At 41.0% G+C, this 26,990-nt stretch overlaps 1 protein-coding gene across 1 annotated transcript in view; it reads right to left on the reverse strand.

The window, feature by feature from the left end:
• Positions 1 to 26,990, reverse strand: part of CTNND2 (catenin delta 2) — a 2,320,710-nt gene that overhangs the window by 485,517 nt on the left and 1,808,203 nt on the right. Inside the window, 1 exon segment of the mRNA XM_029590042.1 lies at positions 20,086 to 20,269. Within this exon segment, the coding sequence (XP_029445902.1) occupies positions 20,086 to 20,269 (184 nt within the window).

A 26,990-nucleotide genomic window follows, 5' to 3' on the forward strand; every position in this document is an offset into this window, starting at 1 on the left:
ACACACAAAAATTCCTCCTTATTGGCTCACATACACTTTATAAACTTATTAAATTGAATGAGATGAGAACACTTCAACAGTGTTTAAACAACTGGGGAATGAGTCAATACACAATTAGTGTGAGAGAATCATTGTTTTATTAAATAGTCTTGACCAACATGACCATTAGATCTGAAATAGCTCCATTTTCACAATTCATTTAATTCCTGGAGGGGTATGATATCAAAATTATCTTCCTTACTGCAGCATCAAAGTAGGTGGAATGTAAAACAAATTTACATATTAGATATAATTAGACACATATTAGAGTACGAGAACAAATGCCCAGAAGCTCTAAAAGCAGTTTGAAGGAAAGGTCTCGCTAATGTAGGTTTAGCAAATTTAAAAGTAAAATGCCCTATAAAATTAATGCAAGACAATTTGTGAATGTTTAAAATATATTTTTAATCTTTGCTGACATTTATATTGAGCCCTAAAGCAGGGCAATGTGCAATAAATTACAGTCAGATATAAAAGTCCCTGCTCTAAAGAGTTTACAATCAAATTTGGTACTGAAGATGAGAGATAACATGACTTGTCCAAGGTCACAGCTAGTGCCAGTGGCAGAAGCTGGCTTTAACTTAGATTTTCTGGTTCTCAGCCAATTAATCTAACTACTCTGTTCCTCGCTTTAATGAAGATTTGCCTTTTAAAGATTGCAGAATCCAGAAACCCCAGGTAAACCCTGCTTAGTGTTATCTTTTCAAACTGATCACAATGTCAAGGGGGTCCATGTGACAATAATGACATGTAAGAATGGTCTAGGATCCTTGAGGCAAAATACGTGGTTGTTTTTTTTTTTTAATCATCAATGCTGTGCACCTGCTTCTATGAATTAGAACAGTTAAAAAATAATTCTTTCAGGTACTACTGCTGTTTCTGATTTAAAGACGTCTTCGGTGTATGGAATGGATTCCTACACGTCAGTTCTGTGACGTGAATCCCATACCATAAAATATCCCCAGCCGAATACTGGGCTGGGGATATTTTTGGATATGAGAATCTTTAAAATCACAGTACTTATTAAAGCAACATTTAAAAATGGCATAGGATTAGAATATGAAGAGGGTCTTTTAAATTTGCAAATCTGTAATAGTAAGACCCCCCCCCCTTTCTTCAATGTAAAAGTGAAGCTAAAGGAATGTGAGACAATTCCACTGACCACCCTGCTAACACTAACATGTGACATTATTAGTTATCAAAACCTGCACAATTTCAACCCTGAGTGGCAGAAATGGATACTCCTGTGAACCTCATACATGTTAGAGATGTGAATCGTGTGATCGATCGTCTTAACGATCGATTTTGGCTGGGGGGGGGAGGGAATCTGATCGTCGCGGTTTTGTTTTTTTTTTTAATCGTTTAAATACGGCAATAGGGCCATACGGCCGGCGCCATTTTGCAATACGGCCCTAGTGCATGAGGTCGCTCCCGGACCCCCGCTGGACTTTTGGCAAGTCTTGTGGGGGTCAGGAGGCCCCCCCCAAGCTGGCCAAAAGTCCCTGGGGGTCCAGCGGGGGTCCGGGAGTGATCTCCTGCGTTCGTGACCAAAATGGCGCCGGCGCTACCTTTGCCCTGTCATATGACAGGGCAAAGGTAGCGCCGGCGCCATTTCTATTAATGCAGCCGTGGCCCGAGAGTGGAAGATCACACCGGGACCCCCCCCACTGGACCCCAGGTAATTTAAGACATTTTGGGGGGGTTCGGGAGGGTGGGGGATTTCTTTTAAAGGGTCGGGGTGGGTTTTAGGGATGTTTTAGTGTGCCGGGTTTCCTGCCCTCCCCTTCCCCCTCCCCCGATTTACGATTTTTGACGATAAATCGGGGGAATTCCTATTGTATCGCGCCTCTAACGATTTTTGACGATTTAAAATATATCAGACGATATTTTAAATCGTCAAAAAACGATTCACATCCCTAATACATGTTGAGTTACTAAACTTATCAAATTTGCCTACAAAAAAAGAATTTAAACTGTTAAAGCCCTCTCCCGATGTTAAACAAAATCAAAGTATAAGAGTCCCTATCTGTGGGGGGCGGAAAACAGGGGAGATTCTCTTCTAGGCTCTGAGCATTGTTCAAGTGTTAACACTAAAGCCTCTTGTAAACAGCACTAATAATCCGGCAGCATTTAGTCTTTTCCAATTTATCTTTTGCTAATTGCAGATGGAAACTGAAGGAAAAAGTCTTTTACAGCTTTTTGTTCAATACACTCCATTGTATAGTTCTAGTTTTTCAATTAATTTGAGACCTGGTGCTTATTTATTTATTTAAAAAGATTGATTCCAGTCAATTTATTCTGTTGTTATAGCCAATTGATTAATTTATTCCTTTTCCTTTCCAATCCTGGGGATGGTTTTTAAGCTTCCTCCCAAGAGACAGTGGATAGGATGTTGACCCAATTTGGATGTGTTAGCTTAAAGTCCATTTCTCATGCCTTTAGCCCTGTAGCTCAGCATTCTCTTTACTCCCTTGTACTATATCTGAATGGTACCTCCATGCTTCTTTCCTCCCATTTTATCTCAATGTAATGTTGTGGATATACCAAATCAGTGCCACTGATCTTCATCCAACTCCTGGTACTCCTTCTCCCTGGGAATGAATGAAAATTCATATCTCCTCAAGGACACTGATGGTCCTTGAGGACACCACTTCCTCTAGATGGTAAAGAAACCGAGTCCCTGGACCCTAGGGTACTCAGAAAAATAGCAAACAACACAGTGCTTAAAAAAAAAAAGAGGAAATCAAAACCAAAGGAAGGATAGGAAAAACTTCCTCTTATAAAAAAAAGCTCCCAAAAAGTATGGTAACCCAGGCAAAGGCACCCTTTCTTCTTACTCAATCCAGTTCTCCTCCCTAGATACCAAGGGTCCTTTCCTATGGAAAATAAACAGAACAGGGTAGCAAAGGGTCATGATGCCTCTAGGAGGGCTAACAGAAAAGTCCACACCCTCAGATGATAGCAAATGCTTATATTCTTTGAGAGCTCACCATCTCTGACTCCAACATGGGGGAGCTGAAACCCACAATAAGTTACTTCTGTTCCCTCTATGATGCATGGAACAATCCTCTTAGTAGGAACTCATAGGGTTTTCTATATATGCAAATGAGCCCAGTAGATAAGTTCCGCAAGTAAATTTCCCCTTGGCCAACTTCGCAAAAGGATAATTCCATCTCACTGAGATGTAGTTCTTTTTTTGAGAAAACAACTTTGCATACTGGTTCCTGCATAATTCTGAGATAATGAGCTGCTCTGCATGATACGGAATCACAGCAGCTCAACATCTCAGAAGTTTTGTAAACTTACAGGTGTAATGGACTACATGTGAGGCAGTTATGCTGCAGATGTTTTTGTAAACGGGCCCAATGCACATAAAAATGTGCCAAAGCCTGAAACGTGACATTTCTGCACATTTCAGGGTGTTTTGTGCATTTTTATGAATATAGGGTCAAGTCTGTGAAAACATTTTAAGCTTAGTATAACTGTCTCTTGGTGCCTTGTCCAAGGTCATGCACACAATGGTAACGGGAAGTCATAAACTCGTGTCTCTGAACTTCTCATGCGTGGTGGTCCATTCCAATGTACTTACTATTAGACCACATCTCCTCTCTATGGTGTAAGTGAAGCTGCTCTAACTTCCAGGTCACAAGACCTCAGGTTTCCAATTATAACAACTCTTGTTAATCAGGTCAGCAAAACTGCATCGCTGAACCCAGGCTTTGCCTTTCAGGTTCATGACAAGAGGCTGGAATTCAATGATGTCCAAGGAGCTGACCACATGAACTTCAGACTCCACCATCATAGTTCAGTAATGTAATGGTAAAACTGTGATTCTAACTAGAAAACTAAGATATAAATTCTAAGTCACAGGGCAGCCATATGTATGGATCTCAGGTGGCTCATTTTCTCTGAGTAATATCAGTGCAAAGATGCTATAAAGTTATTACTTTACTAACATGATTTTGTTTTTTATCATTTTAAAGCAACAATAAAATACATATTTTCCTCCATTAAGTGAAATACTGCCAGCAGTTGTGTGCTGTGCTAATAAATAGTATGAAAGACTATCAGGAGAAATCCCTCCAAGCTATAAAAGCAAACAAATCTCCGCCTCCTCCCATACAATGCCATCTTTCTGAGTTACTGCTAAACTCAAATATATGACATGGTTTAAAATAAGAGAAATACCAAAACGGGAAGTTTTACCTAACTAGGGCCCAGATTTACCAATGTCACAGGGCTCCCTGAATCGCGCACTAACGGGGGGGCGGGTGAAGCGGCGGGGGAGGGCCTGCGAAAGCCGGCAGCGATCGCCCCTCTGCGGGGCGATCGCTGCCGGCTTTCGCACCCAGTAGCGCCATCATAAAAGGTGGTGCTATTGGGCGCAAAATGGGCAGCGAAAAGGGTTCTTACCTTTTCGCTGTCCGCGATGTCCTCGCGGCGTCCACCCCGACTCCTCCTCTTCCAGGGCAGATGCAGCCCCGACTCCGTCCCTTTTCGCGTGCGCTAGCTTTAGTAAATAACCCCATAGATCACATTAAAAGTTTGTTTCTTGAATGCTGAAGCCTTGACTTTTGCCACTACTGCTCACAAATTTCAAACTTGTGTTAATCCAAGCCCCTTTGTGTGTCCATTTCCATATGTCCAGTATAAGTGCCTGTACTTCTCTTGTATGTCAAAGCCACAAATCTGACTTGCTCTTTTCCAGACACAAAGAATCATTCTTTGACGCTTTGTCTCTTTGTTCAGGAAAGTAGTTTTTTCTTCATACTTCAATTCAATTTAATCTCTTTATGCTAAAAATTGGTCAAGGTCTTCAGCTAAAGGTCAGGGCTTAGATGAGAGCACTGGCAGACAGGGAAGCGGAAGGCTATTACACACCGATGGTATGAACAGTTCATTTTTTTTCATTATGGTTTTAGTTAGTTGTAATTACATAACTCAAAAGAAGCCTCAGCTCCAATTTAAATTCAAGAAGAGGAAAAACATAACAACATTTTGATTATTGTCTTCTATGGATGATCTATCATATTTTTTGGAAGAAACTGCCATAGATCAACCCATTGCTTACTGTACTATAGTACTGTCACAAGCTGTTAATCAAATAGCCCCAATAAACATACAATATATGCTAAGAATTCTTTACCTTGGTTCATAGAAGACCTGCCCCAGATAAAATGATTAGCACACATCTTGAAAGAATTTGGCAGGACAGTAAGAATCCTGATAAGACTAGATACAGAAATAATGGGGCCGATATTCTAAAATTGATGAGCTCCAAAATTTCGGAACCTAGATTAGCTATCTAAGGTCTAAATGAACTCAGCTGTGATTTTCTTTTCGCAGGAGGAGTCCCACTATCGCAGGGGGTGTCGCCGTGATAGTGGGGCGCCTCCTCTGAAAAATTATGATGGCTTTATGGTGTGTTCTTTTGTCTCATGGCCAAACACCGCAGGACAAAAGAACATGACGAGCAGCTCTGTAATACAATGGCGGCCCCAAACTCGCGAGATCATCATCGTCTTAAAGGACCAGCTGCTAAAAAAGTGTGCTAGCTAAATAAAATGTTGAGCGGTGGTCAGGGCTCGCTCCCAGCTCAGTCCAGAGCCACCACTTCAGTGGCGGACCCGACTCTGCAAAATAAAAAAATTGAGTAGGGTGCCTGTGCGGCAACAGCCCACCACCACCCCTCCCTCCCCCAAAAGTTCCAATCAAAATCATTGGTAGTTTGGGGTTCCCAACCCCCCCCCCAAAGGTAAAGGATAATCATTGAGGGTTTTGTGGTCAAAGCTTCCACCCCATCCCCCTCCCCCCAGGCATCCTCCTACCTCTGACCTTCCTCCCACACCCCGCAAACCTTAAAAATCTGAGCCCAGTCCCATGGTGGGATTGGGGTGTTCCCTAGCACCCCATCTGGTCAATGCCATTATTCAAAATGGCACCAACTTAGGCCAAGTTAGGAGGCTAAACCCTTGGAAAATTCACCCTGATTATTTTAATTTTATAAAATATGGGGCAGATTTTATAAATCTGCACACACGCGTACTTTTGTTTGCCCACTAGGCGCGAACAAGAGTAAGCGGGATTTCAATAGATACGCGCGTATCCATTAAAATCCGGGGTCGGCGCGCGCAAGGCTGCCCAAAATCGAGCCGCGCAGCCTGCCTCCGTTCCCTCCCCTCACCTTCCCCTCCCTTCCCCTACCTAACCCACCACCCCCCCCCGGCCCTTTCTAAACCTCCCCCCTACCTCTATCACGAAACGCGCGCCGGGCCAGCTGCTACGGTCCGGGGGCTGGTCCAGGGGCCTCTGTCACGCCCCCGGAACGCCCCCGGGCTGGAACCACGCCCCTGGGCACGCCCCCGAAATGCTGCATCACTCATGACACCCCCCCCGGCACGCTCCCCGGCACGCCCCTCCATGCAAGCCCCGGGACTTATGCGCGTCCCGGGGCTTGCGCGCGCCGCCGAGCCTATGCAAAATAGGCTCGGTGCGCGCAGGGTGGGGGGGGGGGTTGGGGTAGGTTATTGGGGGGTACGCGCGTACCCCTTTGAAAATCTACCCCTATGTGTGTTAAGGTACCCTGCCCAAGTCCTACCCTGCTTGGAGCAGGTGAAACTTTTGCAAGATCATCTGTGCGCGTACTCAACCAATTGCCCTAGTATTTTCAAAATGAACTTATATGTCTCAGTTTGCTTTGAAAATACTGAGACTTTACCATTATGCGGGCTATTATAAAAATGTCTCTCTGTGTTGATATATGGCTAATTACTTGTGTATTTTATACCTGAATATTTATATTTACTGTTACATGTTAGCTTTTTACCTAAAGTCCCTTTGTGAATAGGCAGTTTTATAAATACAGCCAGTCAATCAATCGGTCACATAATGCATGCTAACAATAGCCTGGTTGTAATACCACCACCCCCTCCCTTCCTATTTGCTCCCCCCTCCACCCAAAAGAAATTCTGTAGATAGGAATATTAAAGCAGTCTCCCATGAAAAAATGCAGATTTCAGGGAACTAGCCATTTAGCATTTTAAACCAAAGCTGCATTATCACTGTGCTACTATTATCTAGCTGCTGGCATCAGTTTTTCATGCATTAAAACCAGGGTTGTCCAGGGTTTAGTTGTAGATAGTAGCAAGCTGCTAGGATTGTACTAAATCTTGCCACAGGTCTGAAGGCAGCCATCAAAGGCACAGGAAAGAAAGTATCTCAATATTACTTTGAATTGCCTTGATTATATCTGGCTTTTTTTTTTTTGCATTAACCATAAAAGCAGGTAGTGCAGCTAAGTAGCTCTGCAGACAGTCATTTGCGAGTTTGCTCGGTCAAAGCTATTTCGTTGGTCAGGATGAACTGCTATTTTATTATCTATGTGATCTATTGAACATTAAAGTGAATAAATCTATGTAGTACAACGATTATAGGCTTAATGTTGTCCTTCAAATGAGGCATTAAATCATTTCTGCTAGCTAGTCAGGTGAAAGTTAAGAATCTCAGAGGCCTTTTTTGAAGAAAAAAAAAAAAATTGAGGACAACCAGTGAAAAATTCCCTCTCCAAATCAGAAACAGGCACAGTAGAGTGGATAGTCTAACAGCAGTTTTAGGGAAAATACTGCAAGGTGTTACAAAAAAGAAAATGTGATAGACTTGTAGAGGAGAGGAATGATAATTAAGAATCAGCGAGGGTTTAGAAGCAACAGGCCCTGCCAGAATAACATTAATGGATCTTTAGTGAATGGTGATAATGAACTCAATATTGCATACATACAGGCCAATATTCAGTAAGTTAGCGAGCAGACAAGTTTTCCGGCTAAAGTTAGCCAGGTAACTTGTCCTGGATATTCAGCGGGATAAACATCCCACTGAACATACTCTCCTAAAGTTATCTTGGCTATACGTAGCCAGAAAACTAAAAAAATTAACTCACGATGTTTGAATATAACAGGTAGGGGTTTTAAGTTATCTGGCCTTGTGTGGCCAGATAACTTGCTACTTAATCGGATATCTTCAAAGATACCCGGTAAAGTAGCACTGTAAAGTTAAAAAAAACCCAAACAAACAAAAAAGGATGTAAAGTAGACCTCCATTACGGGTACGGGAGGTACCCGTAATGGAGAAGGTTTTCATGGGTAATGATTCAGATGGACTGAATCAAATCACGGTGAATCTAGAAGATGTGGTAGGCCTGATTGACAAACTGAAGAGTAGTAAATCACCTGGACCGGATGGTATACACCCCAGAGTTCTGAAGGAACTAAAAAATGAAATTTCAGACCTATTAGTAAAAATTTGTAACTTATCATTAAAATCATCCATTGTACCTGAAGACTGGAGGATAGCAAATGTAACCCCAATATTTAAAAAGGGCTCCAGGGGCGATCCGGGAAACTACAGACTGGTTAGCCTGACTTCAGTGCCAGGAAAAATAGTGGAAAGTGTTCTAAACATCAAAATCACAGAACATATAGAAAGACATGGTTTAATGGAACAAAGTCAGCATGGCTTTACCCAGGGCAAGTCTTGCCTCACAAATCTGCTTCACTTTTTTGAAGGAGTTAATAAACATGTGGATAAAGGTGAACCAGAAGATATAGTATACTTGGATTTTCAGAAGGCGTTTGACAAAGTTCCTCATGAGAGGCTTCTAGGAAAAGTAAAAAGTCATGGGATAGGTGGTGATGTCCTTTCGTGGATTGCAAACTGGATGAAAGACAGGAAACAGAGAGTAGGATTGAATGGGCAATTTTCTCAGTGGAAGGGAGTGGACAGTGGAGTGCCTCAGGGATCTGTATTGGGACCCTTACTGTTCAATATATTTATAAATGATCTGGAAAGAAATACGACGAGTGAGATAATCAAATTTGCAGATGACACAAAATTGTTCAGAGTAGTTAAATCACAAGCAGATTGTGATAAATTGCAGGAAGACTTTGTGAGACTGGAAAATTGGGCATCCAAATGGCAGATGAAATTTAATGTGGATAAGTGCAAGGTGATGCATATAGGGAAAAATAACACATGCTATAATTACACAATGTTGGGTTCCATATTAGGTGCTACAACCCAAGAAAGAGATCTAGGTGTCATAGTGGATAACACATTGAAATTGTCGGTGCAGTGTGCTGCGGCAGTCAAAAAAGCAAACAGAATGTTGGGAATTATTAGAAAAGGAATGATGAATAAAACGGAAAATGTCATAATGCCTCTGTATCGCTCCATGGTGAGACCACACCTTGAATACTGTGTACAATTCTGGTCGCCGCATCTCAAAAAAGATATAATTGCGATGGAGAAGGTACAGAGAAGGGCTACCAAAATGATAAGGGGAATGGAACAACTCCCCTATGAGGAAAGACTAAAGAGGTTAGGACTTTTCAGCTTGGAGAAGAGACGACTGAGGGGGGATATGATAGAGGTGTTTAAAATCATGAGAGGTCTAGAACGGGTAGATGTGAATCGGTTATTTACTCTTTCGGATAGTAGAAAGACTAGGGGGCACTCCATGAAGTTAGCATGGGGCACATTTAAAACTAATCGGAGAAAGTTCTTTTTTACTCAACGCACAATTAAACTCTGGAATATGTTGCCAGAGAATGTGGTTCGTGCAGTTAGTATAGCTGTGTTTAAAAAAGGATTGGATAAGTTCTTGGAGGAGAAGTCCTTTACCTGCTATTAAGTTCACTTAGAGAATAGCCACTGCCATTAGCAATGGTAACATGGAATAGACTTAGTTTTTGGGTACTTGCCAGGTTCTTATGGCCTGGATTGGCCACTGTTGGAAACAGGATGCTGGGCTTGATGGACCCTTGGTCTGACCCAGTATGGCAATTTCTTATGTTCTTATGATCCCATTCCCTCTCTCCCCCCAAATTTCAGAGAAGGCCCTGCTGGGCTGTGCACCCCCAACTCCCAAAGTCTTCCTAAAACAGATACATTTGTTGCAGGGTATGCAGGTCTGGAAACCCACACTCCCCCGACATCCCTTCCCCGATTCAGTTTTAAAATTGAAATTGGGGTCTCCACCACACCCTTTACCCCCTGCAAGCCTTAAGTCAAGGGGTACCCCTCCCCGGACCCCCCACCCCCTGTCGACCCTGAAATCCCCAGCTGGAAGCGAGCTTTGCACTTATCCACTTGCAGCAATTCAACTGCTGCTCTGTCAAAAGCAGTGTTGAAGTCATAAGCGTTACTGCATGAAGCTTCTGCTCCCGGCTGGGGATTTTAGAGATAAGGGGAGTGGAGGGGAGGGGGGGGGGGGGGAGAGGCCCTGGACAGGGATTGTGAGTGGGTGAGGGGTGGCCGATTTCAATGTTACCATTGAACCTGGAAAGAGGTAGGGAGGGGGGCCAAACTGCAGACCACAAAAGAAATTTATCACTTTTAGGGGGACTTTTGGGGGGTAGGAGGGTGAATGGCTGACTGGGCCTTTTATGAAATTTGGGGAGAGGGAGGGGCTTGGGCCTCAGGTCCGCTTTACTTTTTTTTTTTTTTTTTTAATTTACAGTGCTACTTAACCGGATATCTTTGAAGATAGCAACATAGTATTAACATAGTAAATGAAGGCAGAAAGATCTGTGTCCTCCACCCACTCTGCCAAGCAAGCTCATTCTTCATTGTTTAGAATAGTAACTGCCACTCTGTCAGGTTAAGCCCCTCATGCCTTCTTTTAAGGCGATCTGTGCAAGTTATCCTCAGTGCCTTCAGTTAAGGATAGTAACTCCATGCAGGTTATCTCAGTTAAAACATTTCCATCCTTTGGACCTTAGGGATCTTCTGTGTTTATCTCGTGACCTTTTGAATTCCACTACTCTTCTTATCTTCACTACCTCTTTTGGAAGGGTATTCCATGCATTCACTGCCTTTCCGTGAAGAAACATTTCCTGATACTGTTCCTGAGTCTACCCCCTTGGCGCTTCAGCTTTCCCTTAGTTCTTCAGCTTTCTTTTCACTGTAAAAAAATTAATTCATGTTCATCATTAATACCCTGCAAGTATTTAAAAGTCTGTATCATATTTTCCCTGTCCCTCCTCTCCTCCAGGATACCCATATTTAGGTCCTACAGTCTCACACATCTTCCCGTGCAGGCCCCACACTATTTTGGGTGCCTTTCCCTGGAATGCTTCCATCCTGTCTCTACTCTTTTTGAGATATGTTCTCTAGAATAAATGAAGTACTCCAGGTGAGGCCTCACCAAGGACCTGTACAGGGGCATTATCACCTTTTTCCTGCTACATATTCCGCTTTCTATGCAGCCCTGCATTATTTTGACCTTAGCCACTGCCTTGTCACATTGCTTCACTGCCTTCAGGTTATTAGATGGTATCACCTCACTAGTCCCATTTCTGGTGGGGGGGGGGAGTGGAGTGGAGTGGAGAGAGAGAGAGAGAGAGAACCTCTAGGGTGGCACACAATCTGGTCAACTATTTATACCACTGTAGGAGGGTTAACTAGTAACTTGGGGGTGAGGTTTTGGTGGTGGTCTAGGATTTGGGGGCTGGTTTTAAATGCACAGTCAAATGTATGAACAGCACAGTACACATCAATGAAGATTTGATGTGATTTGGAGTGAGGAAAGGTACACAAAGAGGAGATTTGTACAATTTACTCTCTCCCTAGCTTGATAGCAGCTAGGTAGAGATTGTATCAAGCTAGGGCGAGAGTACATTGCAACAATCTTATCTTTGTGTACCTTTCCTCACTCCAAATCACATCAAATCTTCAGTGATGTATACTGTGCTGTTCATACATCTGACTGAACATGTAAAACTGGCCCCCAAACCTTAGACCACCATCAAAACCTCACCTTGAGTTACTAGTTAATCATCCTACAGTGGTATAAATAGTTGAACTACTGATATTTAACATGTTTTTCAATGATTTGGAGGAAAGAAAAAAGCAATGTTGCCATTTTTGCAGTTGATATTAAATGTCATTCTACTAAACATATACTGCAAGATTCACTGATTCTACAAAATAATTTAACTAAACAATAATGTTAGGCAGAAATAAATTGCAAGAGAAAAGTTGATAGCCTTGAGGAAGAGCTTCAGCAGAATGTGGGGCAGGGCTCCATCCCCAACAGCCACACCTCTAGAGGCTTGGTAGAAAGAAAAGCAGGAGACAAACAAAGGAAGACGAATGGATGGAGAAAGCCAGAGAAGATGCTCCAAAACATGAGGGAACAAAGACCCGAGACAGAGGAAGGCTGGTCAAACTTTCAACTATGGGAGGAGTTCCTTCCTGGGACTAAGGACAATATTCAAAGCGTTCAGGCACATAAATCAGTCTCTTTGAAAACTGACTAGGATGAGACCTAAATTTAGGAGCCTATTTTCAGTAGGCACCTATATTTATGTGCCTAAAAGGTGGGTTGCAAAGGCGGCAAAGTTAGAGAGGAGAAAATAAGTTGAGCAATGATTTTCAGCACTAGATACTTAACTTATTTATTTATTTATTTATTTTGAACTTTTCTATACCAACATTCATGTGGCAAGATACATATCATATCGATTAACAGTGTAACACAATATTGCAACAAGCATCACAGAGAACTGGGGTTACATAGAACTGGGAAAACAGTGGATAAAACTGGGGGTAGAATAAGCAGCTGTTAACCAGAGAGACACTTAGAGAGCGAAGAGTCGATTAAGCAAGAAACTGTAAGTCCACACCGGAGAAGTTTAAAATAAATATAAGTAAAAATAAAGTAAATAAAGGTACAATAATAGGTCTGTGAAGGAGGTCATGGAAATGTTTGTAGTTGAGTGATAATAGTAATGATCGTCTGGTTATGGATAAGCTTGTCTGTATAGTATGGTAATGGTAATGTTCGTCTGGTTATGGAAAGGCTTGTTTGATTAGCCAGGTTTTGAGTTTCTTTTTGAAAGTCAGTGGGCATGGTTCTTGCCGGAGTTCAGGAGGAAGAGCATTCCATTGAGAGGGCCCAGCGGTGGATAGGGTACGCTTCCTTAAGGCATTCTTTACTTGGGGGGCATAGAGAATGCCTTTGTAAGCAGATCTAATCGGTCTAGAGGATTCATGGAGACGTAGAGGTAAGTTAAGATCAAGAGATATTAGATTGTGCATGGCTTTATAGATTATCATAAGGACTTTGTAGAGAATTCTAAATTTGATGGGAAGCCAGTGTAGGTTGTGAAGTATGGGCGTGATGTGCTCTCTTCTATTGCAGTTGGACAGGATCCTAGCGGTGGAGTTCTGTACCATCTGCAGAGGTCTGATAGTGTTTGCTGGAAGACCTAGACGGAGCAAATTACAGTAGTCGAGTTTTGAGAAGATGATGGATTGAAGCACCGTGCGGTAGTCATGGGAATGGAGGAGGGGTTTCAACTTTTTCAGTACTTGAAGTTTGAAGAAACAGTCTTTTGTGGTTGTATTGATAAATTTTTTTAGGTTGAACTGTTTATCCAGAATAACACCAAGGTCTCTGACATGCGGGGAAATATTAATTTGAGAAGTGATTGGTATTTTGTTTAGTCCATACTTGTCGTCAAGTGATATGATAAGGATCTCCATATTATTGTTGTTAAGGACTAGGTTAAGGCTGGAGAGGAGGTGGTTGATTGATTGAAGGCAATTGTTCCAGAAGCTGAGGGTTTTGGAAAAGGATTCCTTGATAGGGATTAGTACTTGCACGTCATCAGCGTTTATGTAGTGTGTTAGATTAAGATTTTCTAGAAGCTGGAAGAGCGGAAGAAGGTAAATGTTGAAGAGAGTAGGAGAGAGGGAAGAACCTTGTGGGACTCCCAAGGAGGAGCTGACGGGGTGGGATTCTTTGTTGTTAATTTTGACCTTAAAGCATCTATTATTGAGGAAAGACTTGAACCATCTGTATGCCGTCCCAGTAATACCAATGTCCGAGAGGTGATCTAATAGTATTGCGTGATTCACTGTGTCGAAAGCCGCGGATAGATCGAGAAGAGCCAGGAGGTATGGTTGTTTTTTTTCAAGGCTGAGGATGACAGTGTCTGAGAGAGAGCGATTAATAGTGATTCTGTATTTAGTGATTTTCGGAATCCGAACTGTGCTGGGGCTAGAATCTTGTGCAAGTCCAGGTTTTCAGAGAGTTGTTTTGTTAACGATTTTTTTCTAGAGGTTTCGCAATAAACGGTAAGTTGGCTATTGGACGGAAGTTGGCGTGATCCGCTGGAGACAAGTTAAGTTTTTAAAGCAGCGGTTCGAGTGTCGCGATCTTAAGGGCGTCTGGTACTAGCCCTTGAGCAAGAGAACAGTTAATGATTTCTGAGATAGGCTTCACAATGATTTTTGGGATGGAGATGAGGAGATTTGAAGGTATTGGTTGCGAAGGATGAGAGGATGGCTTGAGCTTCTTGAGCAAGATTTCAATCTCCAATGAGAAAGTGGGCTCGAATGATTCAAGTCTGGAGTTTTGCTAAATAGTGGTGTTATAAAGGAGATGTGATTGGTTATTGTTGGAAATAAGCGGCGCTACCAGGTTGGAGATTTTTTTATCGAAGTAAATAGCTAGTTCTGTAGCTTTGGTTTCAGCTTGGTTGTCGGGAATAGTTGGAGGGGCCGTTTTTGTAAGAGATGAGACGTACGAGAACAGGGCTTTGGAGTCAAAGAAGAAGTGGTGGATTTTTGTGGGAAGAAGTCTCTCTTAGTTCGGAGGATCGTATTCCTGTAACGGTGCATGGTATCTTTGTAGGCGGCCTGCATCTCTGTGGGCGGGTTTTTTCGCCATCTGTGTTCCTTGCTTCTTAGGTCTTGTTTTAGGGATTTCAATTGCGGTGTGAACCAAGGTTTTCTGTTGTCAGGGTTCGGGTGTATTACTTTAGTAATTGTAGGGCAGGTAAGATCAGCTACTTTATTGGTTATTTTGAACCACGAGGTGGTGGCGGCCTCTGCATCTGAGAGATCAAGGTGATCTAATTCTTTAGATAGGTGGGAGCTGAGGTTGTCTAAGGAGCACGGTTTCCTGAATTGGATTGTGGACTTGTGAGATGGTTGTGGTGTGGTTTTGGGGATGTCTAGGGTCGTAGTAATCAGTTGATGGTCTGACCAAGGGAAAGGTGTGCATAGCGGTTTGGAAGCTAGGGTAATTCCTTGGTTTAGGAATATTAGGTCCAGCTTTATGAGTGGGACTGTCTATTATTTGTTTGAAACCCAAGTATTTGAGTGATGAGAGTAAAATTTTGCAGTTGGGGGATAGAGGAGAAGCGTCAATGTGTAAGTTGAAGTCTCCTAATATTATAGCTGGAGAATCGTAGTTAATATGTTTGGCAATGTGTTCAATGAGTTGTGAGGGGTCTGATTCAAGGAGCCCTGGGGGGGCATAAATTAGGCATATTTGAAGATGGGAGGATTTGAAGAGAGCGAATTCCAGATTTGCTGTAGAATCTGAGTATTGGAGAGAAAATCTTAGATCTTTTTTTTGCCATTAGGAGTAGGCCGCCGCCTCTTTTTTTGGATCTAGGGATTGAGTAGATGTCATACATCTGAGTGGGAAGTTGGTTGGTTAGTACTGTGTCCATGGGTTTCAACCAAGTTTCCGTAATTGCGCATATGTCGGGTTTGGCATCCAAAAGATAATCGTTGATAATGTGGGTTTTTTTTGTGAGAGATTGGGCATTGAAGAGGGTGAGTGAGAATAAAGAGAGGCCCAGTAGTTGAGTGAGAGGGGAAATCATGATGGGGATCAGCCTCTTGAATTGAGTGTTAGGGACGGTAATGGGTTTGGAGTTGTGTCTGAGGTGATTGAAGATGATTGGGATTGGGAAGGTCCGCATCTTGGCTGGTAGGGGTCGGTAATTCTGCTGAGTGAGTCCGTTAAGTGTCCGTCTGCTGAATGTCTGTCCGTTGACTGAGTTTGTTAAGTGAGTCCGCTGAGTGGTCGTTGAGTGGGTGATACTATTGTGTTGAATGAGTGAGACCGCTGAGTGGTCTTTTGAATGAGTGAGACTATTGTGTGAGTCCGTTGTGTGATTTCACTGAGTGAGTCCAGTGAGTGAGTCCGCTGATTTTCTGTCCGCTGAGTAAGCCACTGAATGAGTCCTCTGATTTGCTGACCGCTGAATGTGTCCATTGCGTGCGACCGCTGATAGTCCGTTTGATGAGTGATGAGTGAGTCCGCTAGAGGAGTTGAGTCCTCAGGGTGTCTGTCTGTAGGGTGAGTCTGCTGAAAGTCAGTTAGATGGGTGAGGAGAGTGGAGGCGTGATATGGATTAAGTGTGTCTGAGCATTTTAGAAGGTATTAATGGATCGGTCGGATGGGAACTTTGCGAGGAATAGTTAAAGGTTTGCACTAAGGGGCACACAAAGGGGCTGGCCCCTTTGTAGCGCTCCTTCGGAGCATGACGCCAGGAGGACGGCAGGGATTTAAATCCTCTGAGGTCACCAGCTAGTGATGTCACCGGAGCGCCCAGCTCCGGATTGGCTGGTGAGCTGGGGAAGAAGAGGAGAGGCGTGTAGCCCGAAGAATCGGCGGGCTTAGAAGAGGAGAGGATCCGCCTCATGGTCGGCAGGGGAGCCCGTTGGAGGTAAGAGCAAATTTAGAAGGCTTAGGAACATAAATCTAGGAAAACTTAGGAACATAAATCTAGGAAAATGAACTGCAGGCCTAGGCCCAGGGAGGATACTTTCAAAACTGCTCATGTGTGCCCATATAAGCATTTATGAGTGCGCACAAAGTTGCTAAAATATTTTATAACCTGCACACAAACAATATGCACAGGTTATAAAATATGAGCACATATGCGTGCAAACATGCTTGTGTATGTAAAAACTGTGAGCTGTCCAAGTTCAGACTAATCTGGATAAGTAGCGGCACTTATTTGGCTAAATTCCAATTTATCCAAACAAGTAGCCACAGCCTTTACTTAGCCAGATAAGTCTGAAAAGCACTACTTGTCGTCTGAGTAGCACGTTTCGGTTTTATCTGGCTATGTAAGACAGCCGATAAATAAAAAAAAAAAAATCTGCTACTTAGCTGGATAAAACGCTACTTATCCAGCTAAGGGGGTCATTTACAAAGTCTTATCGTGTACGATAAGACTATCGTACGCAAAAAGGCCCTTTTCGCGTGCGATAGCATGCTGGGAGCGGAGTCGGGGTGGTGAGGAGGCGGACTCGGCAGTGTCTTCGCTGGTGGCGATAAGGTTAGTAACGTCGGCAGTAGCGCACCCAATGGCACCACCTTTCACGGTGGCGCTACTGAGTGCAAAAGCCGGCAGCGAAAACACCGTGGTGGTGCGAAGGTTGATGGCTTTCGCAGGCCCGCCCCCCGTTTTTGCTGGATTCACCATTCTGCGATAGAATGGTGAATCCAGGCCTAAGCCTACCAGTTCGCCTAGTCCATCTGTAGATTTTGTAGACCCCCCATTTCACCCAGACCCCTCACCCAGTCCTTTTTTCAATTTTGAGATGTTAAGGATCAGATAATGAGCAGAAGTAATTTATTTACAAGTTCAAATTTGCATGCATAAATTGCTTCTAAAATAGCAACTTGCTTGTGTAAATCTTGGCCCCTCCCCAAAACATTCCTAGCCCGCCTCTTTTGTACACATGCAAATTTACTCGCAGATCTTGATTTCCACATGTATATTGAGGTTTCTAAAATAGTATATATTCGCATATATGCTATTTTACATGTGCAACATTTGAAAAGTCACCTATTAAGTTCAGCTGAAAATATGTCTAAATTTAGGTAATTAAAATTTAAGCTCAAGGAAGTCAATATTTAAAACTGACCAGTTAGGTAAATTAGCCAGTTAGAACTTATCTGGTTAAGTTACAATGTATAGTCAAAGGCATGGCTGGGCAAAGCACTAAGGGCAGGATTCATCATTCCTTGCAGAATGATGAATCCCGTGAAGAAGGGGGCAGGCCTGTGAAAGGCCGCAGCCTTTCGCACCGGTACGATTTTGCCGGCCATAGTGGGGCCAACTGCAGCCTTTCGCAGCAAATAGCGACACGATAAGGCCCTAACACACGCGATAATGCTTTGGAAAATAACCCCCTAAGATAGCACACATTGGAATAAATAGGCTATTACCATAAAACACACCCCTCTTCCTAACACATGCAATAGTTTGATATATCTAGCCTTAAGCGCCAATATTAGGCACTTACTCAGATAAGTCAGACCTGCTATTGACCAAGTCTAAAATTAGCCAGATATAACTAACCTTTTCTGATATATTCAGCTGTGTGGACATACCATTGAATATCCCAGATAAGTTTATGTGGCTAACGTTTATATCTAGTTAGTATTTGAATATTGGATTCTTAGAGAAGAATGACTAAAAATCAGGCTGTATTCTGAAAATCCTCTTACCTCTCAGACTTAACCCTACTCTCCCTTTTCCCCAGATCCCTATTACTCCCTATAATATTAAACAAGAGGATAGTTCATATAATATTAAGCTCAACTGATATAGATGACAAAATATTGTAAAATGTCTTTGCTTTGGCTCTGTTAATATCATATGAGAGTTTTAATGGGTCAGATACCTAATTACTAAATTAAACCGTTTTTTCATATTAGGCAGGGTATGATATATCCTTGTAATCATAATTTATTGTTTTTCAATTATGGTAAAGACTTGGGTAATAGTAAGATGGTTTCTAGATATTAGATTTGAAATATTGATGTCCAGGAGAGCTCATAAAAAAGAAAATGTTATTGGGCTACTTATCATCATACACGGTGGAAGGTATTCAAGGAACTGATTTTCTGCTAATTTGTACTGCAAAGACAATAAAGAGCTTCCCCCAAAGCAAACTCCAATTGATTTTATCCCTCCGCCTTTCCATCTATACTTCCAAATATAGATGTTACTGGTTCAAATTGTAACCTAGTAACATATTAAATAACTGGAAGAATATTTTCTGTAAAAGTTATCATATTTTTAATTCCACCTGTAAATTATGGGTAATTTTGCACAAAGTTATACACATTTTAGATACAAAAAAATACCTCTTTATAAATGCTATTTTATTTATAACTAGACCAGTCCCTAAGGAGCACTGCTGAGCTTAGAAGCTGACAAAAAGTGTTTTGAGACTTTGTAAAATAAATAAATAAATAAAAAAACAAGGTGTAAATTAGTTCTATTTTTAAGTCTAATTCACGTTCTGTATTCAAATTCCCTGCTGTTCTGAATATAAATGACAAATTAAAGTGTTTAAACGCAGCTCTTTAACCTTGACAATGCATGTTACAGCATATTACCACATGCAAGTATCTTAAACTGATACCGAGTACTGCTAAACAAACAAAAAACACCAAGTGAAAAGCAAGACTTCAATACAGAATTAGAAACTATATGCTAAAGTCTGCCAATTACATTACACCAAGGCACATACTTTCTCACAGTTTATGACATCCCACATTTTTCTTATTGTTTTTAGTGAGGAAAACAAAAAATACGTTTATTAGTATGGAACTTTTTTTTTTCCACATTGAGAAGCTGGGACTTTGGTAGATGCAGACATTTATTTTCATTACAACATCATAGAGAGAAAAGTAGGGAGAACCGCAGACTTGGATTAGCCATGAACCCACATATGCCCATTTTCCTGCAATGGGAGAGAGCCAGAAATAGAAGAAGACAAAGCCGACTTATACAGAGTGGCAGTATGGCTATGTTAAGTATCCAGAGCGGAGCAGCAGCATGATTTTCATTTATAAAGAAGGGATGTTGATGCAGGTCACTTAATATGGACGGTATTGGCTACACTCCCCAGCTAAAGGCAAAAAGGATAAGGAGTGACCAGCAGTCACACTTGTATGGCTGATAGTTGGCAGATTTCCTTAGTACAAAGGGTGGTTGTAAGAGCAGGGAAGGCAGTGACAAGAGCTAGAGTAGTGCAGGTAGGCAGACAGACTGTGTGAGCCAAATGGCCTTCACCTGAAGACATCGACTACGTTAAAAGAATAAGACAACTGAAATCTGTGTTTGAAAATATAGCAGAAGTAGTTGACAGCACTGTGCATTCAACACTATAACAGTATGTAGACTGTTGTACAGGAGACTGTAAAAGATCGACCATACCAACCTTAGGCACCCAGTGGCATTGCGCAGCACTTGTGACGAATGGAGCTGTATTTTTCGGTCATCCTGAAGAGGCGAGTTTTCCCATCCAGAATGAGGGATGATCACTGAATTGGTCAACACCGCAAGGGCATCCTGAATAATTGGCATTTTAAGTGCATCGCAAGAGGACAGATTCCAGAGAACCCCTGTAAAAACAACAAAGTGGCTATAAGTACTTTTTACAGATAGAGATGTCCTTTTCCAAGAAATCAAAGAAACCGCCTTAAAGGGGAGCAATTTTTAAACTGCCAGCAAAGCTGTAAACTACCCGGCCGCTTTTAACGTACGTACTTTATGCTAATTTTCAGACTTGAATAACATTGGCAGTTTGTCTTTGAGGATCAGTATAAAGTTAGCAGAGGCCACGTACTTTGCAGCTGTTCTTTTGTGTGGGTGGCTGGGAGAGGTGTAACAATGTGCGTGCTTGCGAGACGCACTTCTAGGAATGCCCTCCTTGAAGCCTGGCTACGAGTGCCCTCAAAATGGACATGCTGTCAGCCAGGTAAATGAGAACAGTTTTCAGTCAAAGCCATCTCACCTTGGGAAATGCCTTTGAACACTGCCCGCAAAGCATGTATGTATTTATTTTATTTGAGTGTTTTATATACCGTCATTCCATGCGAGAATCACTAGATCACAACGGTGTACAGGTTTAACACTCACAGACAAAGGAAGAGTTACAAAGGCAGGCATACATACAGGTAAACATTCAAGGTAAACATTCCAAATCTAAGGGTATACTTCAAAGACAGACATATAGGATGCATTTGTAATCGCTATGGAGGGGGATGAGAATATGGGGTAATGTGCAGGACACAGTTGGTTATCAAAGAGAGGGGCAATTGGTTATATCGGTCAGAGAGTAGGCATTATTGAATAGCCAAGTTTTCAGTTCTTTCTTAAATTTCTTAATGTCGGTTATTATTCTACAAATATACAGAATATCATGGCACCATATTAGAGACTTGGTGGCTCATTCTGTCCAGTAGGTGAGTTTGTTTCACAATAACATCTTATAGCAGAATTTTGGTGGAAGGATTGGATAGATTTCTTATTCATAAATACATTGTGGTGGTGTTTGTTTTATGAAGGACTGTTCAATAGTATGCTGGGAAGTGGTTTGCACTCTTTATGGAAAAGCTGCTTTTGTTTCTATAATGAAGCCTTGGTATATTGAACTTTGTTTTAGTTATTTCTCTGACATAATTAAATTTATTTAACTATAAGGTAGATTTTAAAAGGGCCACATGAATATAAACATGTGTATTTCTAAAAACACATGTGTGAAAGAGAGAGACAGAGACTCCTTATAGGGCTCAGTCTGATACTCTATATATGGACCACTATAAGGGAGCACTTTAATTCAGGGTGCATTTTTGGGAGGTGGATCGGGGTTAGGGGGTGTTTTTATAGACACATTCAGAGGTACAACAAATCAACTCCTTTTCATCACGTATAAAGTCAAAAATTCTTTAATGAGGTTGATTTTACAATGGATACCTCTGAATGTGTCTGTAACACCACCACCCCTAACCCTTGACCCACCTCCCAAAAACTTCCCCGAATCAAAGTGCCCCCTTAGAATGGTCCATATACAGAGTATCAGACTGAGTCTTATAAAGAGGCAATGTCTCTCACTCTCTCTCTCATGTGTCTAACAAGGAGCAGTAGCAAAGTGGCACATGTATGTTCCACACAGCAGTTAAGGAAAATTAGAGACCATATGTGTCAGTGCTGGTTCCACCTCTGGAACACCCATGCTCTGCCCCTTTTCCACCCACTTTTTCTGGGTACACATACATCAATGCATGTGGGTCCTTCCCAGCTATTTAAAATTTGCATAGCTCCCACTCAGGCCACTTACGCTCGTAAATAGCCATTTTTTTGCGCGCGCAAGGCTTTTAAAATCTAGCTTTATCTGTTGATTCTCAATGTATTCGACAGAGGGAAAAATCCTGTTCTAGTAAATTCTTCCAACTGCAGTGGAGATTGTTTGAGTAGAATGGATTCTTTTAATGGACTCATTACTGTACATTAAACTTTCATGCTTTCTTTTTCCCTTATTTAGAAATGCACAAAAGAACTTAATCCATAATTAGGTCATAAAAAATATGACAGACGCAATATAACGACATGCCATATACACTAATTTACTGCAACTTGGATCAGAGATAATTTATGTCCCTGTCATTAAAAAATTAACTGTTGCACTCATCTCACTTGATTGAGTGAATCCCCTGATATAATCAATATTTTGGGGGCTGCACAGAAGGTCAAAATAAAAGAATTTTACTATATTTGAAAATGTCAGTGTGTGGTTATTACTGTTCTGCAAGAACCACTTTATCATAAGCTTGTAGGATCTTGCAAATGTCTCTTTCAATACTGTATGCCAATGCCATTGCTTGATTATAGCAACTTTTGCATATTAATTTGATACTATACACCCAATGAGCACTGCAAGTGTTACAAAATGCCATCACCGACTGATTTCTAGGTGCTCTATCTGGAATCATATTATTCTGGTCCTTGCAGATTTGCATTGGCTTCCCGTTGTTTGGCAGGTTAAGTATAAAATGGCACTACTGGTCCATAAACTGCTAAGTATAGACTCTTTACCATAAACTAATTTTATGCAGCAGATATATAATCCTCCGGCCTCCTTGCGCTCTTTTCAGAGAGGTCTTTTAGAAGTTCCCTCTGTCCATATGGTGCACCTGGCAGAAACCTGCAAATGAATGCTAGCAGTACCAGTATTTTGGAATTCTCTTCCTGTGACTCTCTGCCTCATCATGTACTAGGACGTTTAAATCACTGCTGAAGACATATCTCTATCAACAGGCATTTTTGTAAGAATGATGTATTTGCCTTGATTTTGTCTCTGTTTTGATGATTTTTATTTGCTGGTAATTGTTTGGTTTTGAATTATTGTCAATTTTTTTAACAATCTGTTTTATTCTTTTGATGTTTTTTCATGCTTATACAAGTTGATGCAATATTGACACGCGGAAAACAGGCGCTCATGATTGAGCACCTGCTCCTCTAACATGCGCCGATCAACCCCTCCAGAGCGCCTGATACTATATGCAAATGGACTGCCTCAGTAAAAAGGAGGCACTAGGGGAAATTGTGCGTCCCTAGCGCCTCCTCGACAGTGGGCACCCAGGAAATGTGGCTATCAGCGGGTTACGAAAAGGGAGGCTCAATTTACGAGCATCCCTTTTCCTAAACTGATTGCCGGCATACTTTTAAAATTTTTTTACAGACAGTTCTACTTTTTCACTTCTTCCGACTTAATATCGCAATGATACTAAGACAGCGCAAGTACAGAAAAGCAGTAGTTTCTGCTTTTCTGTACACTTTTTGGGATCCTCAAATATTAACATCTGCTCAGGGGCAGGCGTTAATTTTGGAGAGTAAAAATGTGCGTGTTGAGTGCATTGAGGGGAAATAGCTAATAGCCTCATCAACAAGAATTTACATGTGTTGAGGACTATTAGCTATGTGCTCTATTGGATGTGAGTTCTGGAGGCACTAACCCCCATTTTGCATTGGGGGGTTATGGATGCATGTCCAAAACGCACGTCCAATTGCATGCTGAGCCATGCTCTGTGGCTAGCACATGGTATTGCATCAGCCTGATTATGAATGTGAAATCTCTGTACATCGCTTACAGCCTGGCACCAGGCAACTAAGAAATATTCAAATAATAATACAAATATCAACAGACAAATGTTTGTCCCCACTGCCATTCTTCTTACTAGAGCTATGCAACAAGTTACATTGTACAGTAAATGCAATATAATGCAATTCTTGCAGAAGTCTAACAGGTATTAACTCCTTAACATACATCTTTGTTTTTTTAGCACGTACTATAAGAAACAATTCTCCCTGTCACTGGTATTACTACTATACAAACATGCAGTATAAAGAGAGATACCTTCTACATAGAAGCATATTAGCATAGTAAATGATGGCAGATAAAGACCAAAGTGGTCTGTCTAGTCTGCCCAAATGAGATTCATACAATCTGGGTAAAAAAAAAAATGATGTAACCCAACATCACTCTGCCACCAATCTCTGTTACCTGTCTTCTCAAACCTTTTTCCACTCCTGTCCTCCACATCTGTGTTGATAACAAATATTGAAAGTATAAATCTGGGTACTAAATTAGTTGATACAAAAAAATAAAAAATATAACCGTAAACATATATTTAAATGTTTATTAGTTGCAAAAATTAAAAAATACACAATACTTATATTGTGCAGTAATCTGTTCCCATAAAAAACACCCTCACAATATCATTCAACAAACACAATTAATGAAATGCAATAATATAACAATTCACAAAAAACACATATACCAATGTACAGATATCACAAAAACATTCCCATGTACCCAACAAAGAGCCCTTGTTTCACTGATGTCACTGGCTACATCAGGGGAGATTAACACACATTATTCCTCACATTGTACATATATTCATAAATATTCACAATGCCATATTCAATATAAATGTTGATTTTATATTACACGGTTCTTAAATCCAACCACTTTCCCACAAAACTCGGAATCACTTTCTCATATGTTGAGCTTGTTCCAGGGGACATGAACTTAATTTTCTGTATTTGTGGACCACTGGTGTATAGGTAGATATTTAGCATTTTCTGTCTTAAATCATAAATTCTCCATCTACAATGTTAACAAACATCAAGTCAGTAAAAAACATATATCTAACCACTACTTCTAAATTAATGCCATATTATCCACCCATAACTTATTGATACAATTCATACTTTACATGAAGGAATAGCTGAAGCCTCACTCAGCAGCAATTTTAACTTCTAAGAAACACCATAAGCCAACAATCTACAAAATACAAATCTAATTTCTTCACTTAACATTTACAAAGCAAAGCTAAACTTCATATTATACTGGTCAATTACCTTCCTCCTTGATATACTGCACTGTAGAGTGTCCATTCTACAATGGTGGTTATTCACAACGAACTGTGCACACCCGTCCATCAGACTTTTAACCCATTCTGGAAATTGAGCATCAATCACCTTTGTTTTTACTTCATTCTGAATTAATCTATAAATCTCTATATTGGTAGTTGACCCAACGGAGGGCATACAAATAGAGATTTATAGATTAATTCAGAATGTGGTAAAAACGAAGGTGACTGATGCTGAACTAGTTGATTTCCTATATGGGAAACAACCTATAAGGTCAGCATTTTATCTGGCACCAAAAATTCATTCTTGTTTCTCAACCAGGGCACCCTATTGTGTCGAGTTTGAATCTATATCCAAATATGCTGATCATCTTTTACAGCCGTTGGTTACACGAATCTCAAAATATGTTAAGGACTCTTCTGATTGTATTAGATGGTTGGCTCATATTGATTTGGTAGCAGATGGTTGATGGTTGGTGACAGTAGATACTGCCTCACTATATACCAACATCCTGCAAGATTCAGCACTACATATTGTTGAAGATGTATTGGTTCAAGCACAATTACCCCTTCATTTGAAGGAATTTGTAGTTCAGCTTACATCTGTAGTTTTAAAGAAAATCTTTTTTTCAATTCGAGGAGAAACTGTTTCATCAAATTAAAGGCATCCCAATAGGGTTTCTATGGCCCGGTCGGTCTCCTGTTTGTATGTAGATTATATTGCAGGTAATATGGCATTAATTTGGAAGTAGTGGTTAGATAATAGATATACGGTATATGTTTTTTTCGACTTGATGTTTGTTAACATTGTAGATGGAGACTCCCTCACAGGTTTCTTGCTTCGGATATATTTAAAAATGTTTTTATTATGAGTTTTTGCCTCTATGGCCAACTTCAGTTCAAATTCTCTCTTCGCCTGTCTTCTCAATGTTTTACACTTAACTTGACAATGTTTATGTTTTATCCTATTTTCTTCAGATGGATTCTTTTTCCAATTTTTGAAGGATTTTTTTTGGCTAAAATAACCTCTTTCACCTCACCTTTTAACCATGCCGGTAATTGTTTTGCCTTCTTTTCACCTTTCTTAATGTGTGGAATACCACTTGGACTGTGCGTCTAGGATTGCATTTTTAAACAATGTCCATGCCTGTTCATCACTTTTAACCTTTGCAGCTACAACTTTCAGTTTTTTTCTAACTATTTTCCTCATTCTATTAAAGTTTTCCTTTTGAAAATTTAGTGTTAGAGCTGTAGATTTACTTATTGTCCCCCTTCCAGTTATTATTTTAAATGTGATCATTTTATGATCACTATTGCCAAGTGGCCCCACCATCTAATTACCTCTGTCACCAAATCCTGCATTCCACTAAGAATTAAATCAAAAGAGCTCCCTCTCTTGTTGGTTCCTGAACCAATTGCTCCATGAAGCAGTCATTTATTACAACCAGAAACTTTATGTCTCTAGCAAGTCCTGATGTTACATTTACCCAGTCAATATTGGGGTAATTAAACAAAGTTGTTCCTGATGAGATGGTTGAGACGTTACGTCCCGTTTAAATGGGTTAAAGACTCTTGTTTAAATATTTTTCGCATGCCCCTGAGGAAGCTAACAAGCGAAACACTGGCCGTGTTGGGCTATGTAAACAAATTATTTCCAAGAGTCTGGGTCGTGATAATCTCTATGGATGGAGGACTATTTTAAGAAAAAATGAAAAAAAAGTTATAAAAATAATTTTTGAAGTATTAAAAGATGATGAAGGTGAATGATTAGAAGACTGGTTGGTGTCTTTTACTTATAAGTCACACAACGTCAGGCTTGCTGACACCTTCTTAGGCTACAATTTAAAATATTTGTTGGGTTCCACATTGTTTGGATTTGACTTTGGTTGTTGTGGTTAACCGCTGACTC

Source organism: Rhinatrema bivittatum, chromosome 2 (genome assembly GCF_901001135.1).
Source record: "Rhinatrema bivittatum chromosome 2, aRhiBiv1.1, whole genome shotgun sequence".
NCBI lineage: Eukaryota > Metazoa > Chordata > Amphibia > Gymnophiona > Rhinatrematidae > Rhinatrema > Rhinatrema bivittatum.